This window comes from Gavia stellata, unplaced genomic scaffold (genome assembly GCF_030936135.1).
Source record: "Gavia stellata isolate bGavSte3 unplaced genomic scaffold, bGavSte3.hap2 HAP2_SCAFFOLD_42, whole genome shotgun sequence".
NCBI classification, from domain to species: domain Eukaryota; kingdom Metazoa; phylum Chordata; class Aves; order Gaviiformes; family Gaviidae; genus Gavia; species Gavia stellata.
The window spans coordinates 479558-494400 of record NW_026776913.1 but is presented as its reverse complement, the minus strand read 5'-3'; the positions used below and the strand labels follow the sequence as shown (position 1 = coordinate 494400).

The following is a 14843-nucleotide window of genomic DNA, read 5'->3' as shown; positions in this document are numbered from 1 at the left end:
GGACAAGAGGAAACAGCCACAGGTTGTGCCAGGGGAAGTTCAGACTGGATATTAGGAAAAGTCTCTTCACCGAAAGGGCTGTCAGACACTGGAACAGGCTGCCATGGGACGTGGTTGAGTCAGCATCACTGGAGGTTTTTAAAACACATGTGGATGAGGTGCTTAGGGACATGGTTTAGTGGTGGACTTAGCAGGGTTATGTTTACAGTTGGACTTGATGATCTTTAAGGTTGTTTCCAACCTAAACCATTCTCTGAATCGATGATTCTATGATCCTTGTACAGAGTCCGCACATGTGTGACGCATCAATGCCACCATTACAGAGAAGGAGACAAGGCATTTGACCAGGTTGTTGAACCCTGGAATCGGTATGCCATGCCTCCTGAGGTTCCCGCAAGCACCTAAGCTTTTGTCCAGAGAAGTGTGAGTCCTCTTTAGGTGTCCTGCCTGTCTCCTGCCCCATGCTGTGCCTTAGGCTGTGAAGAGAATCAAAACCAACTTTATGACTCAGTTAGCTTCATTTTACATGCTGAAATGCAGGGCAGATGAAGGGAGCTCTGCGCTTCCAGGCTCTCAGTCGCCCAGTTAGGGCTTCAGAGAATGGAAATGCAGGTAATCCTCTTGTGCCAGTGTACACCACATCAAAATTCTGCCTTCCTTTGTACCTTTTCGCTAACCTGGGATCTGCCCTTTGGCTGCCTTTGGTTAAAAAAGAAACTATTCTTATCTTCCACCTCCCCCTCCTCAAAAAAGCAGAGAAAAAAGATATGGAGCATGGATTACTTAAGGGCAATACTGTAATCTTTAAATGATAAGAGAGAGCAAAGATAGTACAACAAATGGCAAAACATCCTTGAGAGCTTCCTTATTTTCACTTGTCTCCAAAGCTCAGCCTGCTTAGATCTTGAAAGGACTACCTCAAACCTCTGCAACCCAAATCCCTCCAACCTTCTCTTAGCCAAGGTCCTTTAGCCCAGGACACTTCGGCCCATCACTTCAGCGCACTGTCCAATCTCTCTTTTTCAGTTGGGTGACGTCAAGGTACTCCATTGCAACACCTTCCCTACAAATGTCTTCTCTCCATGCTGATCCCACTTGGATCATGCCATGTTATGTACAGCTCCATCCTCCTCTTGCAGAGCTCCATTGGATGGGCAGTTTTCCATTTCTTTCATGCCCGTTCACCTTCACAACATTTTCTCTTGCATGCATACCACATATCGTCTGAAGAAGCACATTTACCACCCACAGCTTCATTCATTTCCAGATGCAGGCTGAGATATTTCTCCTCTTGGAGCAGACATTGTGCAAAACTGCTCCATATATGGAAACCCACTTCAATGCTGCATATTCATTTGGGCTAAAAAAAAGGTAATAAATATATCCTGAGCTAGTTTCTCAAAGACACATTTTCAAAGTGGCAAAGCAGTTTCAATATGTAAATGCTGAGAGCCAAGTTACAAAGAGAGAGGGAAAAATAGGTGAAGACTCACAAATTTGTCCAGACTCACAAATTCTCGGTCAGTCAAGAGCAAGTCCCACAGCCTGGGGGACGTTTTCATTACTTGACCCTCTGGGAAGTTTTGTTTCTTGGGCCTCTTGGCTCGAGCCTGTGGCATTGACATTTCCAGGAAGAGGAAGAGTTCCGGTTGAGGTATCAAACTTTTGCCCATCCTGCCTGGAGATCCAGGAGAGTTGTGTCACACAACACCCAGTGTCATAGTGAAGACGGAGGCAGTGTGAATTGTCGCGGTTTGGACTCCAATGGAAACTCAATGCCTGAGCTGTGAGGACCACATTGCTGCAGTTAGACAGAAGTTCCTTGACACGGCTGTGCATTCCGACCTAGTTGGCAGAGTTTTTCACAGCCCTCACTGAAAAGGGCAGGGTGTCAAGGAGCGGAGAACTCATTTCCGTTTCCCAAATCCCAGGGCAGTGCCCAAACCATCCTTCCCTTGCCCTCCGGCACCCCATTGCTTGAGATGCTAATCTGCTGGGGCTTCTCTCAGAAAACCTTCAATAATCCTTCAGGTGCTTGTGTGATTTCCCTAAGAGTATCAGTATCTAAAAAAGAAGAAACAAAACAAAACCAAACCCGCAACATTAATCTGCCTTAATATAATTATCTGCAGCATAGCAGTTTGCATCTCTGATGACCACTCTGGGCAATGCCAGTTAAATCAGTATTTGCACTGTTGGCCATTATACCTCATCCTCAAGGACAAATCTACAGCAGTTCAGAGGAAAGGTGCCCTTGAAAAGTCATCTTTTGTGTCCCCCAGGAGGCACGAGCGCTGCTGATTCCCCACTCTAGAGTGGCAGAAGCTGGATCCCCTTCTCAGGACAGACTCCTTGCCAGGAAGCCACAGGCATGGGGGGAGCTCACCTGGTTCTTACTGGCACTTCACTCGCATCCCTTTTGTGTATATCCTCCTTCTCTGTGTCTAATCTCCCCACACACAGGAATGACAGAAGAACAAACATTTCATAAAAACTTGTCACAAAGTCCTTGTTAGAGGCAAGAATTCCCCCCATGAAATCTGGAGGGAGCCCGGAAGATTGCCTTAAGCACCAAGAAGAGCCAAGAAGCTCAAGGCCTCTTCTGAAGTGCAGCAAATTCTTGCAGCCAAGACCTGAGCCTGGAAGTGGGAAGGAATTTCTGTCTGTGGGTGGAGGAGGAGTAAGTGTGTTGTGGGAATATGTCAGGGCTGAAGGCCCTTGCGCAAATCCGAGTTGATGGAGACATTCCCACCTTGTGCGCTTGCCTCAGCCTAGGAAATGGGGAGAGCCTGCTGCTGGGGGTGTGTGTGCTCAGTCATGCCCCATGAGCTGACCTTGCTCTCTTTTGCAAGAAAGAAGAAAACAGGAGGACTCGGATTGCAGTATCTAAGTCAGACAGTGGGACACAAATAAGTAATTACATTGTTGGATGGGAGTCAGAATATGAGAAGGAAAGAAGGGGGAAGTAATGATTTCTGTGTTAAAAGATGGGGAAACTGAGACCCAACTTGTGCATCTTTCCTCTGCGCAAGGATCTACTTTTTTTTTTTTTCAGAGGACCTGACTCTATCAGAGTAGCTTTCACAGTTGTCCTCTGCTAGGAAGCCCAGAGAACAAGAGGGATGGGATTCACCTAGTTGGATTTAGACATGTCCAGTGGAAGGGCTTCATTCAGCTGCCCACTTCTCCCTGCCAATAGGGAGATGCCCTGAGGAATCCCAGACATGCAGGAATGCCACGCCTCAGCCTGGCTGGGTGACAGAAGAGAAAACAGCATGCTTAGAGTCAGTTTCCTCCCACTCCTGGGCAGGTGTGGCATTTCAACAGCTCCCACTTGCAGGATCACAACTGGCTTTACTTTAAAGAAGGAAGAAAGCCAGGCAAGTTTTTTACACTCTTCAAGACCAGACCTATATTTCTTTAAGACACAAATTCCCTTCTCCTGCTTCTCATTCCACAACCAGTCCCAAGATTCTGCACTTCTAAAGATATACCTGGTACACAAAAGAGGCACTTACGAGTGGTCCCCACTTGATCAAAAGAGATCCACCACCTGTTTATTCCTGGTGGATCACAACATGTATGAGCTCTCAATGCAGGCCACAGTTTTTCTGAGTGCATTTCCAAGAGCCCCCTTGACCTCCCTGTTCCGCAGGCTGCAGAAGAGTGGATTGACCAGGGGCGTGAGGATGGTGTAGAAAAAGGAGAGGACTTTATGGAGCTGCCTCAGGGAGGCTGTCCTGGTGTCATATAGACAAGGACGAGGGTGCCATAGAAAACAGTCACCACGATGAGGTGAGAGGAGCAGGTGGAGAAGGCCTTCTGCCTCCCCATGGTGGTTGGGATCCCCAGGACTGCAGCTCTGATGCAGATGTAGGATACCAGCGTGAGTCCAAATGGGAAGGCTCCACACACATGGGTGTGTCCCAGTGGGTGGCTCCCCAATTTGGCACAAGTCCCTGATGATTCCCTGTCTCAAACTTCCTATCTTTACCGTGAGTTGGAGATGGCCGAGGCAGTCACCTAGACAGCCCAGAGAGCTCCTGGAATGGAGGAGCCCTTTTACTCAGTGATTCACCCCACCTACACTGGGGTGCCTTGGTCCTGAAGGTGCTTCCATGGGGAGGGTGCCTCAGATTCACTGCTCGCTGTAAATCACATCCCATGTAGATGACTGAGAGACAACTGTGAGAGAGCTGAGGGATTGAGATGGATCCCTAAGATACGAGCAAGATGGAGAAAGAGACAGCGAGAGATTAAGAGAGTTGAGAACATAAGGGACATATCTTGGCAGCCTGGCCCCATACACTCTGCCCCAACCTCTGCCTGTCCACTGAGGTGTGTGAGTGCCCATTAGCGTATGCCCCACAGCTCTGACTGCACTGACCACCACGCTGCCTGTATCTGGGTTCAGCAGTGTCAAGGACACAGAGAGGGTATCTAAGGGAAGAGGAGCTGGAATGAGAAGACAGGCAGGACAGGACTGTACCAAGACACATGGTCTCACTTCATAGCTGCCACTGTGCAAAGAGCCACTGGCACTAAATGGCAACACTGTGACAGGGATTAGAGAAGAGGAGAGGTTTCCTTTTAATTTTGGAGAGACTTTAAGGCACAGTTGTAACCCTCATGTCTTCAAAGGAGGGCCCCGCTGAGCAAGAGTCCCTCCCTTGTGCAAACGACCACACGTTGCCCGGTATGTGGCTCAGGGCACTTGGCATTACCTATGGGAAAACTAAGCTGCCAAGTCGATGCTCAGTACAGTTCTCCTGAAGACCACTGTAGGAGGAGATGATATCACCCTCTAGAGTGCTGATCCTTCCCCACTATCAAAGGAGGCCAGAGAATGAACTCATCTTTTTAGACATTAAAGTTATAAAAGTCTATGTCTGAACAAGCTAATTCCACTGAATGTGCTGGATTAGCTGAAGTATTGGCTCTGGGAGCATTGTGTCAAGGAATGGACATTTATTTCACCAAACATGAGTGATCTGGAGACAGGTGCACTGTTATTCAAACCTACATTCCTGACCAATATTCTAGATTCTGGACCAAATTAGAGGTCATTCTCAACAGTTCAACTGGACTGAATTTCAGGCATGTTTTTGTTCTGACCAGGAGGTTAACAGAGATGTAAGTGCCACTTGGTCCAGAAAGCAAGCTGTTTTTGTTCTCTTCATTGTGTTCCACCTATTTTCTGTCATTTCCTAAAGACTAAGAGGTTCAGCAAAGATCTGCCACCAAAATAATCAGGAAACCAGATTTAGGAGCAAGGTGCAGTTCCATGAGAACTGGAGGAGGGTGAAGCTTGTTGACAATTGGGTGTGCCATGGAGGGATGAAGTCCTGTGCTTGTTGCTTTCTGTCTTGGTTTGCACGCTTAGGAAATGCCACTGTGGTATTCACCAGGGTTTGTAAAGTGCTTGTAGGTCATTTGAAAGGCATTGCTATGCAGGGTCGTCTTATGATGTCGTGTTGCAGAAGAGAGTCTGGTGTGATATTCGATTAAGGAGATCTTACACTGCTAAGAAAGAACGGTCACATTTCTGCAGATGCATCATAACCATGTGTTTGCCCTCCCCACCCCTCTCCCCTTTCAAAATCCACTTACGACACCTCTTCTGAGGTGGAAAAGCGGTTTCTGAAGATTATCCCACTTCTCTTGAAACCTGCCTTGAGAGCATCTTTCATCAGCTGGTTCCTGAGGCTGAAAACAAAGGGACTCAGCAAAGGAGTTGGCAGTGTGTTGAGAAGGGCCACTGCCTTGTTTCAGGAAATGTGGTGACTTGAAGGCTGGACATACATGAAGACGCAGCCCAGAAGGGAGCAGAAGTAGCACTGAGCTAATCAGCCTGGGCAGGAAATGGTTTTACTGCCCATCAGCAAGGTTCCTATGGCTTTGGGTATGATGGATATGGTGATGAAAACCTCCAAACAGGAGAGGTTACAGAGGGAAAAGTATGTGGGACTGTGGAGGTCTCTTTCAGCAAGAACGAGGGGATGATCGGCAGGTTTGTCCCTAAGATCACCAGGTACGAAGGCAGGAGAGCGATTGCCATGAGGCGCTCCTGATGGTGGAGGGAGGGGAAGCCCAAGAGAAGGAACTCTGTGACAGTCGTATGGTTCAACATTTCTGCATCCGAGCTGCAGTGGTGCGGGGCGTGGGGAGAATAACCCCATACATTAGGACAGGCTGGGACGTGAGCAGCTGAGGAGAAGGGCCTGGGCACTACGAGGGATGCCCTACAACCAGTAGCGTATGGTCCCTATGAACAAGGGCAGCTGCACGTGGGGCTGTGTTAGGAGGAGTGTGGGCCACCCAGACAACTTGAGTGATCATCCCCCTTGACTCAGCACTGGTGTGGCTCCACACACATGGGTGTGTCCCAGTGGGTGGCTCCCCAATTTGGAGAAGTCAGGAGGAACTAGAGACTGTCGAGTGCAGGTCTGCCAAGATGGGGTTCAGGACCGGGTGCACGTGACCTTTGTGGGGCGGCTGAGGGACCTGGGCAGCATTGACCCAGTGGCAGAGAGGCTCAGGGCAGTATAGGATTAGCCTGAAACTGCTTGAAAGGAGGTTTCAGAGATGATGGAGCTTTTGTTCGTAGTGGGAAATGGCATGAGAAAGAACTTATAGAACAAAGTGCAGCTGGAGAGGTCCAGACTGGACACAAGGAAAGAGAAATGTCACTCGAAGGGCGGTGCTGTGGTGTAAGAAGTCACCCAGAGGGAGACTGGATCAACCCAAGGCTTTGTGTTGCAAGGGACAACGAGGAAGGATGGAGAGATATCAGTAAAGGAAGATGCTCAGGTGAGAGCCAGGTGGGGTAACAGGGTGGATGTCTACAGCCTGCAGAGAAAGAGGTGCAGGTGTGGGAGACTGTAGGACAGCCAATGGTGGAGATGAGAGAGGGATGGAGAAAGTCAGAAAAGCCCCCAAGAGAGATCAGCTCTTTCCCTCCTCGGCTGTGGCTGTTGTCTCTGCCACTGACACCCATGAGGAAGCACCTTGTCCTTACAGCACTCGGGGCTCATTGCCTCCCCTTCCCCACCTGGGAGCCTGGGAGGTATCGTACCATAGTCCTGCCCTGGGCATTGCCCATCCCCACATCACATCCCCCAAGAAACAGGCCTGAGCAATGTGTGAGGGACCGGATCTCCCTTCCCAGGGGCTGGGGGTCAGAGCTTGGCCCTTTGCCTTTAGGTAACACATCCAGGGTTACTCAGAATCTCTTCCTTCACATTGCCTTTGCCTACCTGTCATCACTGCCTGGAGTTTTCTGCTCTAAGCAGCCCCTGGGGAGGCTTTGTCAGCAATGTCCCTCCGTGGGACCCATTAACACTCCAAGAAAAGTTGGAGATTACATCAGACACTGACATCTTGAGAGGTTTCTTCAACTCCCTCTCCCTGTCTGAGGTTCATGGACTGGGCACCAAACCCACCCGAGGGGTCATTAAAACACCTTGAGATGGTCCTCTGCTGCGAGGCTGTGCCAGGCTCCTGGGACAGAGGGAGCTCATGGCAAGCGGGCATCACTGCCGAGAGACAGCTCTGCCCAGGAGCAGCTCCTCTGCAGAGCGCAGCAGGGCTGAGGGCACTGCCTGCAGGCACCGAGGGGAGAAGAGTGAGGCAGCGAAGGGTTTAAAGGCAGTCTGGAGGGGGAGGATGCTGAGAGCGCAAAGTAGGAGAAATCTTCACAGCCCTTGACACGGTAAGTCTCTGGGTGCAGGGCAATGCAGCTGCAGTTCATGGAGGGCTCTCGTAAAGCTGGCATGGTACCCAGGAATGTCACTCCTGTATAGAGGAGCAGGAGGTGCTCCAGAGCAGGGCTTCCCTGCTGCACCATCAGAGGGACAGGGCATGAGGGCTGCCTTCTGCCAGGGACGGCTGCAGGGTGTGAAGGTGGGTGTGCAGCCAGGGGTGCCCAGGGCTGTCCTTCCGAGCAGGGTCCCTGCACCCCCGGGGCTGGGTGCTGGGGCAGGGACTCTGCCGCCTGCCAGGGTCAGCACTCAGCCTGCCCGGGGAGCTCCCCACGGCGCTGTGGGGAGAAGCTGGGGGTGGAAGGAGAGACCAGTGCAATGGCAGGGTGCTTCTGCTGTTGAGAGGGTGCTGTGTGGGTCAGAGCTGATCACAGCTCCAGATCACTCTGGGGACATTTGCAGAGGGTTGTTCACCTCCTCAGCAGCTGGACCTCCAGCGTAGGACCAGTGCATGTGTCCTACAGTCGATACACAACAAATATGCTAAAAACAAGTGCCCTGCAGTGTTGCTATCTGTGAGGTGGAGAGCACGGCTGGGTAAGGGGACGGCTTCACTGCATGCCCATCTGCCTTTCTCTCCTTGCTTCAGTTTTTCAGACCACAGACATATTATGTATTTCTACACCTGCCTGTGGTGCTCTCAAATCTCAGGAGTTGGTGTGGAGGGTGAAGGTCAGCTTCTGTTTGGGGGGACACTGCGCCAGGTATGTCTTCATGGCAGGTAGGTGCCTCAGTTTTTTTTAAACTGTGAGGCACCATGTCGCTCAGTTGGTGGGGTTGGGGAATGAGCTGACTCAGTCCTCATTCAGCTGAGGGAGGGGGATTTCTATGGGAAATGGCATAGGTTTTTCATCAGAGAAGTCCTTCTCAACTTGTCACTGCCTTTTTCTCCTTGCACAGGTCCCCATGCCTGGAGGAAGAAAATGTCCAACAGCAGCTCTATCACCCAGTTCCTCCTCCTGGCATTCGCAGACACGCGGGAGCTGCAGCTCTTGCACTTCTGCCTCTTCCTGGGCATCTACCTGGCTGCCCTCCTGGGCAATGGCCTCATCATCACTGCCATAGTCTGCGACCACCACCTCCACAGCCCCATGTACTTCTTCCTCCTCAACCTTTCTTTCATCGACCTGGGCTCCATCTCCACCACTCTCCCCAAAGCCATGGCCAATTCCCTCTGGAATACCAGGGCCATCTCCTACTCAGGATGTGCTGCACAGGTCTTTCTGTTTCTCTTTTTCATTGCAGCAGAGTTTTCTCTTCTCACCATCATGGCCTATGACCGCTACACTGCCATCTGCAAACCCCTGCACTACGGGACCCTCCTGGGCAGCAGAGCTTGTGTCCACATGGCAGCAGCTGCCTGGGGCAGTGGGTTGCTCAATGCTGTGCTGCACACAGCCAATACATTTTCACTACCACTCTGCCAAGGCAATGCCTTGGACCAGTTCTTCTGTGAAATCCCACAGATCCTCAAGCTCTCCTGCTCAGACTCCTACCTCAGGGAAGTTGGGCTTATTGTGGTTACTGTTTGTTTCAGTTTTGGGTGTTTTGTTTTCATTGTGCTGTCCTATGTGCAGATCTTGAGGGCTGTGCTGAGGATCCCTTCCGAGCAGGGATGGCACAAAGCCTTTTCCACGTGCCTCCCTCACCTGGCCGTGGTCTCCCTGTTTATCAGCACTGGAGTGTTTGCCAATCTGAAGCCCCCCTCCATCTCTTCCCCATCCCTGGACCTGGTGGTGTCATTTCTGTACTCGGTGGTGCCTCCAGCAGTGAACCCCCTCATCTACAGCATGAGGAACCAGGAGCTCAAGGATGCCATGAAGAAATGGTTTTCACGGACACTTTTCAACAGCTGAGACCTGCCCTCTCTCTTCACACATGATTCCCAGTGCATCCTGTAATGTGTTAGAGCTTTGTTTATTCACTCTGTTGCTGGTTTTGTTGTTGTTATTTCTCCCTATCATTTTCCTGCATGACTCTTTGGATTTGTCCCGCTACACCTGAGGCAGGAATGTGCTCTCTCTCATCTGGACACCTCAGAGAAATTTGTGTAACTCTGGCTCATATCTGACTCTCTCACACTAGCTCTGTAATAAAATGGGATCTCCCCTGCACGCTGCCTGCACGGTTGGCTCTTCTTCCAAAGCTGGTGTTAAGAAGAACAAAAGCCCAAAAGGGCTCATTGATCCACGGATTTGGGAGCAAAAACCTCCTTGTCACATCATGCCCTTTTAGAGACCAAGGGATGGATTTTGAACTGATCTCTGTGTGTGTCTAGTGACAGTGGGGATGGTGAGTGTCACTGAGGGACATATCCAAGGCAAAGCCATCAGGGTGAGCATCTCCTGCCTCGAGCAGGAGGGACGGACAAGACAATGGTCAAGTCTCTTCCAACCTGAGTTATTCTGTCATGCAGTGAGTCTTTTCCATGAAGATAGGATAGGCAGAGGAAGGAGAAAAGAGAGAGAGGCAGAAGTAGAGAGATGAAATGTGCCAATATAAAGACAGTAGTTCTTCTGAGCAATGCTTCTCCAATTGAACAAAAGATAAGAGAATTTATTTTGCTAAGGGGCTGCATAAAACAATTAACAGAGAGCAAGGGCGTGTAATCAGCTTGCCAGTACATGCTCTTGCTGCTGTTAATAAAAAACTATGAAAAAAAATCATGAAATTTCATGAAAAGCCAGCCATGCTGGAAAGGAAGACTTTTCCAGCTATTACATTGAGGTCTTTTCTGCAGAGCTGTCAAGTTTCTCCTAAAAATCTACATGCAGGGCTGGATTCAGTTACCCACAAAGAGATGGTCGCTGCCCTTTGGAGCTGAAGCACCCACGTGGGAAATGCGTCCCACGACGTCTGGGAGCCCTTCTGGAGCCTGAGCTGGCAGGCAGGCAGAGTACCTAGGGGTGGTGGAAGGCATCACCTGCCTTCAACACTGCTGGGCAGACTGCGACGAGGCCTCTCCAGCACAGCAGCACGTTGTGTCCCCTTGGGTGCTGGCTGTGAGGTCAGGTCTGAGCAGCCAGCAGTTGGGAGACAGATACTCTGAGGTCTTGAAAGCCATTGCAATGCTGGACCCAACAAGATGACAGATTTGGGGAGGTCAGGGGGAGCTGGGACAAGATTTGGAGGAGGGCAGAGAGGTTTGGCCAACAAAGATGAAAGGTTTTGAAGAGGAAAGATGCGTTTGGGTAATCCTGATGCCACTGTGATACTGACTGAGAAAACATTCACGTGAGGCCTTTACCCTCTTTCTAAGCAGTAACCTGAAGCCCTAACCCTACCCTGATATGGCACCCTTCACCCTGACAGGAATCCACTGCTCTAATCCCTAACCTCAAACCTTACCTCTAAACCAAAGCCCCAAACCAGAAACTCCTCCTCCTACCCTGTTACTCACTCCAATTCCCAGCCCAACAGGGCCAAGGTCTTTGTCCTCTTGGCTATGGCAGTTGCCTCTGCTACTGACGCCTACCAGGAGAAACCCGGAGGCTCTGGACTTTGGTTCTTCCTCGCCCCTTCTGGGGAGGCCGGGAAGTGTTGTGCTGTTTTTCTGCACTTGGCATTGCTCATCCTCACATCCCCCTGCCCCCAGGAAGAGCCCTGAGCCACACGTGAGGGACCAGCTCTGCCTGCCCAGGGCCTGGGGCTCAGGGTTTGGCCTTTCTGCTTCATCTAACAATCCAAGGGCTTTCTCAGCATTACAGCCACCTGCACAGTGCCTTTGCCTCCCTGCAATCACAGCCTCCAGTTATCGGCTCTAACGAGTCCCTGGGGAGGCTCTGTCAGTAATGGCCCTCAGTGGGACCCATTAATGCTTCAAGGTACTTCAGCTTTTGCTTCTGCCTTTGACTTCTTGAGAGGCTTGATCCCTCTCATCATCAGAGGTTCATGGACTACAGGCCCAAATACACCGTGGGGCTCATTAAAACACAGAAAGCCCTAACGAGCTATTTCCCTGCGTGTCACTTTCTTCAAGTCTTCAAGACTTGTACAGCTAATTGGAATCATTTCATAGTGCAGTTAAAGAGGAAGATTTCAAAGTGCCCCTAATAAAAAATACATTTTTTAAAATGTTACATTTTATTCCTTTCATTTTAAAGAAGAGGTGACAGCAGCATTCTCCAGTTGATATTGACCCAGAGTGTCGGGGAGGAAAAGCAGTCCCTTGAGGCCTGACACTGCATGGACACCCTTGCTCCTCACCTCCCCAGCCCCACCATTTCTGTCCTTGGCCACCTGGGACTTGCCTCACTTTGCCTTCCGTCAGACTTCTCGGGACTCTGGGAGCTGAATGTTACAGCGCCATTGCACCACCTCCCACCTGCTTTCCTTAGAGAACTGCCTGCACACCGGCACAGAGGGAATGTTCCTCTTTGCAAGCAAAGAGAAGGAAAGCAAGGAAAAGTTTCAGAAACATTAAAACGCACTCCTCAACCACACATAAAGTAGAAGATAGGTCTCATGAGGCTGACTTTCTACAAGGGATAATCTCATGAGAAATGCTTTAGATAGGGAGATACAAAAAAGTAAATATCAACGTAATTAAAGAGTTGGCTCTTAAAGAGAGACAATTAGACTACTGAAGGACAGGCCGGCTTTTAGTCCCTGAAGCTCAAAGCAGCAGTGTAGGCGAGAGGTACCAGAACGAACAAAGAGAAAGGGAAGGAGAAAACTGGAGAATAATGGAAAGGGCCTTTGCCCAGGCAGTCTGCATCTGAAACGACGACTTTAGAAATGGTCTTTGTATCAGGGCAGGGGAATGTCTATGAAAGATCAGAGAAATGAAATACAGCGTAGGACAGGCAGAAGAGTGGTCCTGTTGTTACAGGGGAAGGTCAGCATTTCCTTGGAATATGCCTTTTGAAAGGTCATGGGATTGGTAGAGGTCTCTTGTGAGTGAGGACAAAGCAATGGTGCACCCCTCTTGGAAGGAGGCCAAAAGTGCAGCCCAGGGAACCCCAGGCTGTACAAGCTCACTTCACAGAATCACAGAATCACAGAATCACTAAGGTTGGAAAAGACCTGTAAGATCATCAAGTCCAACCATCAACCTACAAACACCACCATGCCCATTAAACCATGTCTCACAATGCCTCATCCACACGTTCCTTGAAAACCTCCAAGGATGGTGACTCCAGCACTTCCTTGGGCAGCTTATTCCATTGCCTTACCACTCTCTCAGTAAAGAAATTTTTTCTAATATCGAGTCTAAACCTCCCCTGGTGCAACTTGAGGCCATTTCCTCTTGTCCTGTCACTAGTCACTTGGGAGAAGAGGCCAACACCCACCTCTCTGAAACGCCCTTTCAGGTAATTGTAGAGAGCGATGAGGTCTCCCCTCAGCCTCCTCTTCTGCAGACTGAACAACCCCAGTTCCCTCAGCCGCTCCTCATAAGACTTGTGCTCCAGACACCTCACGAGCTTTCTCGCCCTTCTCTGGACACACTCCAGCACCTCAATGTCCTTCTTGTAGTGAGGGGCCCAAAACTGAACACAGTATTCAAGGTACGGCCTCACCAGCGCCAAGTACAGGTGTACTCATTTGGTGAGGAGTGTGCCATCAGTTAGAGGCCTCTTGGGTGACATTTCTGGGACCTTGAAAGAGAAGAATTTGTCCAAAAGCAGTCAGCATGGACTCACCAAGGGTGAATCATGCCTCACCGACTTGATTGCCTTCATGATGATGTAGCTGCATTTGTGCATGAGGGGAGAACAGTAGATGTTGTTTACCTCAGCTTAAGCAAGACTTGTGGCATGGTCTCCCTCAATATTCTTCTACCCAAGTTAGGTTCTTACAGTCTGGATGGGTTGACAAACAGATGGGTGAAGCACCAGTTGGATGATCAGGCTGAGAGAGCAGTGGTGACGGGGTCATAGTCTACCTGGAGGCTAATGGGACATACTGGGGCATTGTGGGGCAGCACAGGGGACTCTGCTGAACCTGGGCAGTTTAATACGTGTAGCTATGACTTGGAGGAGGTAACTCTCACCTTGTTTGTCGATGACCCTAAATTGGGAGGACCATTGCTGTGCCCTAGGGATGCCATAGAGGGGAAACTGGAGAGGTGGGAGGACCGTCCTGTCAGAACCTTCATGGGATAGAAGGTGGCCAAATGGCAGGTCCTGTGCCTGGGACAGACTAACGCCCTGCAGTGGTAGGGGCTGAGGACTGCCTGGCTGGGGATCAGCTCTGCGTAAATGGCCCTGGTGGTGCTGGAGGACAGAAAGCAAATTAGAACATCTGTACACTACCATGTAAATTTCTGGGCCTCATGTGTGGCAGGGGAGGAGGGAGTGAGCGGCTGTCTGGCTGCTGGGCTATTGGCCAGAAATAACCCATTACAGCAAGGAACATGTTGATAGCCGGGAGCGAGTTCAGAGGAAGACCGCCAAGATGCTCAGGGGCTTGAGGACTTACATTGGAGGAGGAACTGAGGGACAAGTCCTTGTTCAGCCTGGAGAAGGGAAGGCCTCAGGAATATCAGCCTGCCAGTCACTGTGGGGATGTTTTCAGGGAGATGGAACCAGTCTTGTCACCGTGACCTTTGGCAGGAGGATAATCAACAATAGTCAAGTGTTGAAATAAGGACTAGTCAGGCTGGAGATAAGGAAAAACATTTTCTCCATGAGGGCATCCAAGCATCAGAGCAGGTTTCCCAGAGACATTGTGCCATCTCTGTCCTTGGATGCTTTCAGCCTCCACTGGATAAAGCCTTAAGCAACATGGTCTGACTCCATAGCTGCTTCTGCTGTGAGGAGGAGGTCAGAGCAGAGACCCCCTGGAGTCCCATTCAGAAGAGTGGAAAACTAAATGATGCTGCAGTTCCTTCCCCTCTGGGTCTTTCCTTGATGAGAGTCAGGAAAGTTTTCAGTTCCACATGACCACCATGGAAGTAAGTCAGATGTTAGTATGGTCAGAGCAGCTGGAGCTTGCTTATCCGCTTCCAGGCAGTGTTGCTCAGATGCAGGGCTGCTTGACAGGTTTCTCTCAAGCAGCCCTGATCATTCCCTTTGCTTCACCTTTCATTCCCCTTTCACTCTTTTCCCACCTCTCAAGCCCTACTCTTCAATCATCCTTATC

The 14843-nt window shown here is 50.2% G+C and overlaps 1 protein-coding gene across 1 annotated transcript; it reads left to right on the top strand.

Annotated features, from left to right (window-relative positions):
• Window positions 1-9064: 9064 nt before the first annotated feature.
• LOC132321412 (olfactory receptor 14A16-like) lies at window positions 9065-11367 on the top strand (the record flags this gene model as incomplete). Its single annotated transcript, XM_059834909.1, has 2 exons — window positions 9065-9526; window positions 11173-11367. Coding segments are annotated over 2 exons (657 nt in total), but the record flags the coding sequence as incomplete, so codon positions are not given.
• Between the last annotated feature and the right edge of the window lie 3476 nt (window positions 11368-14843).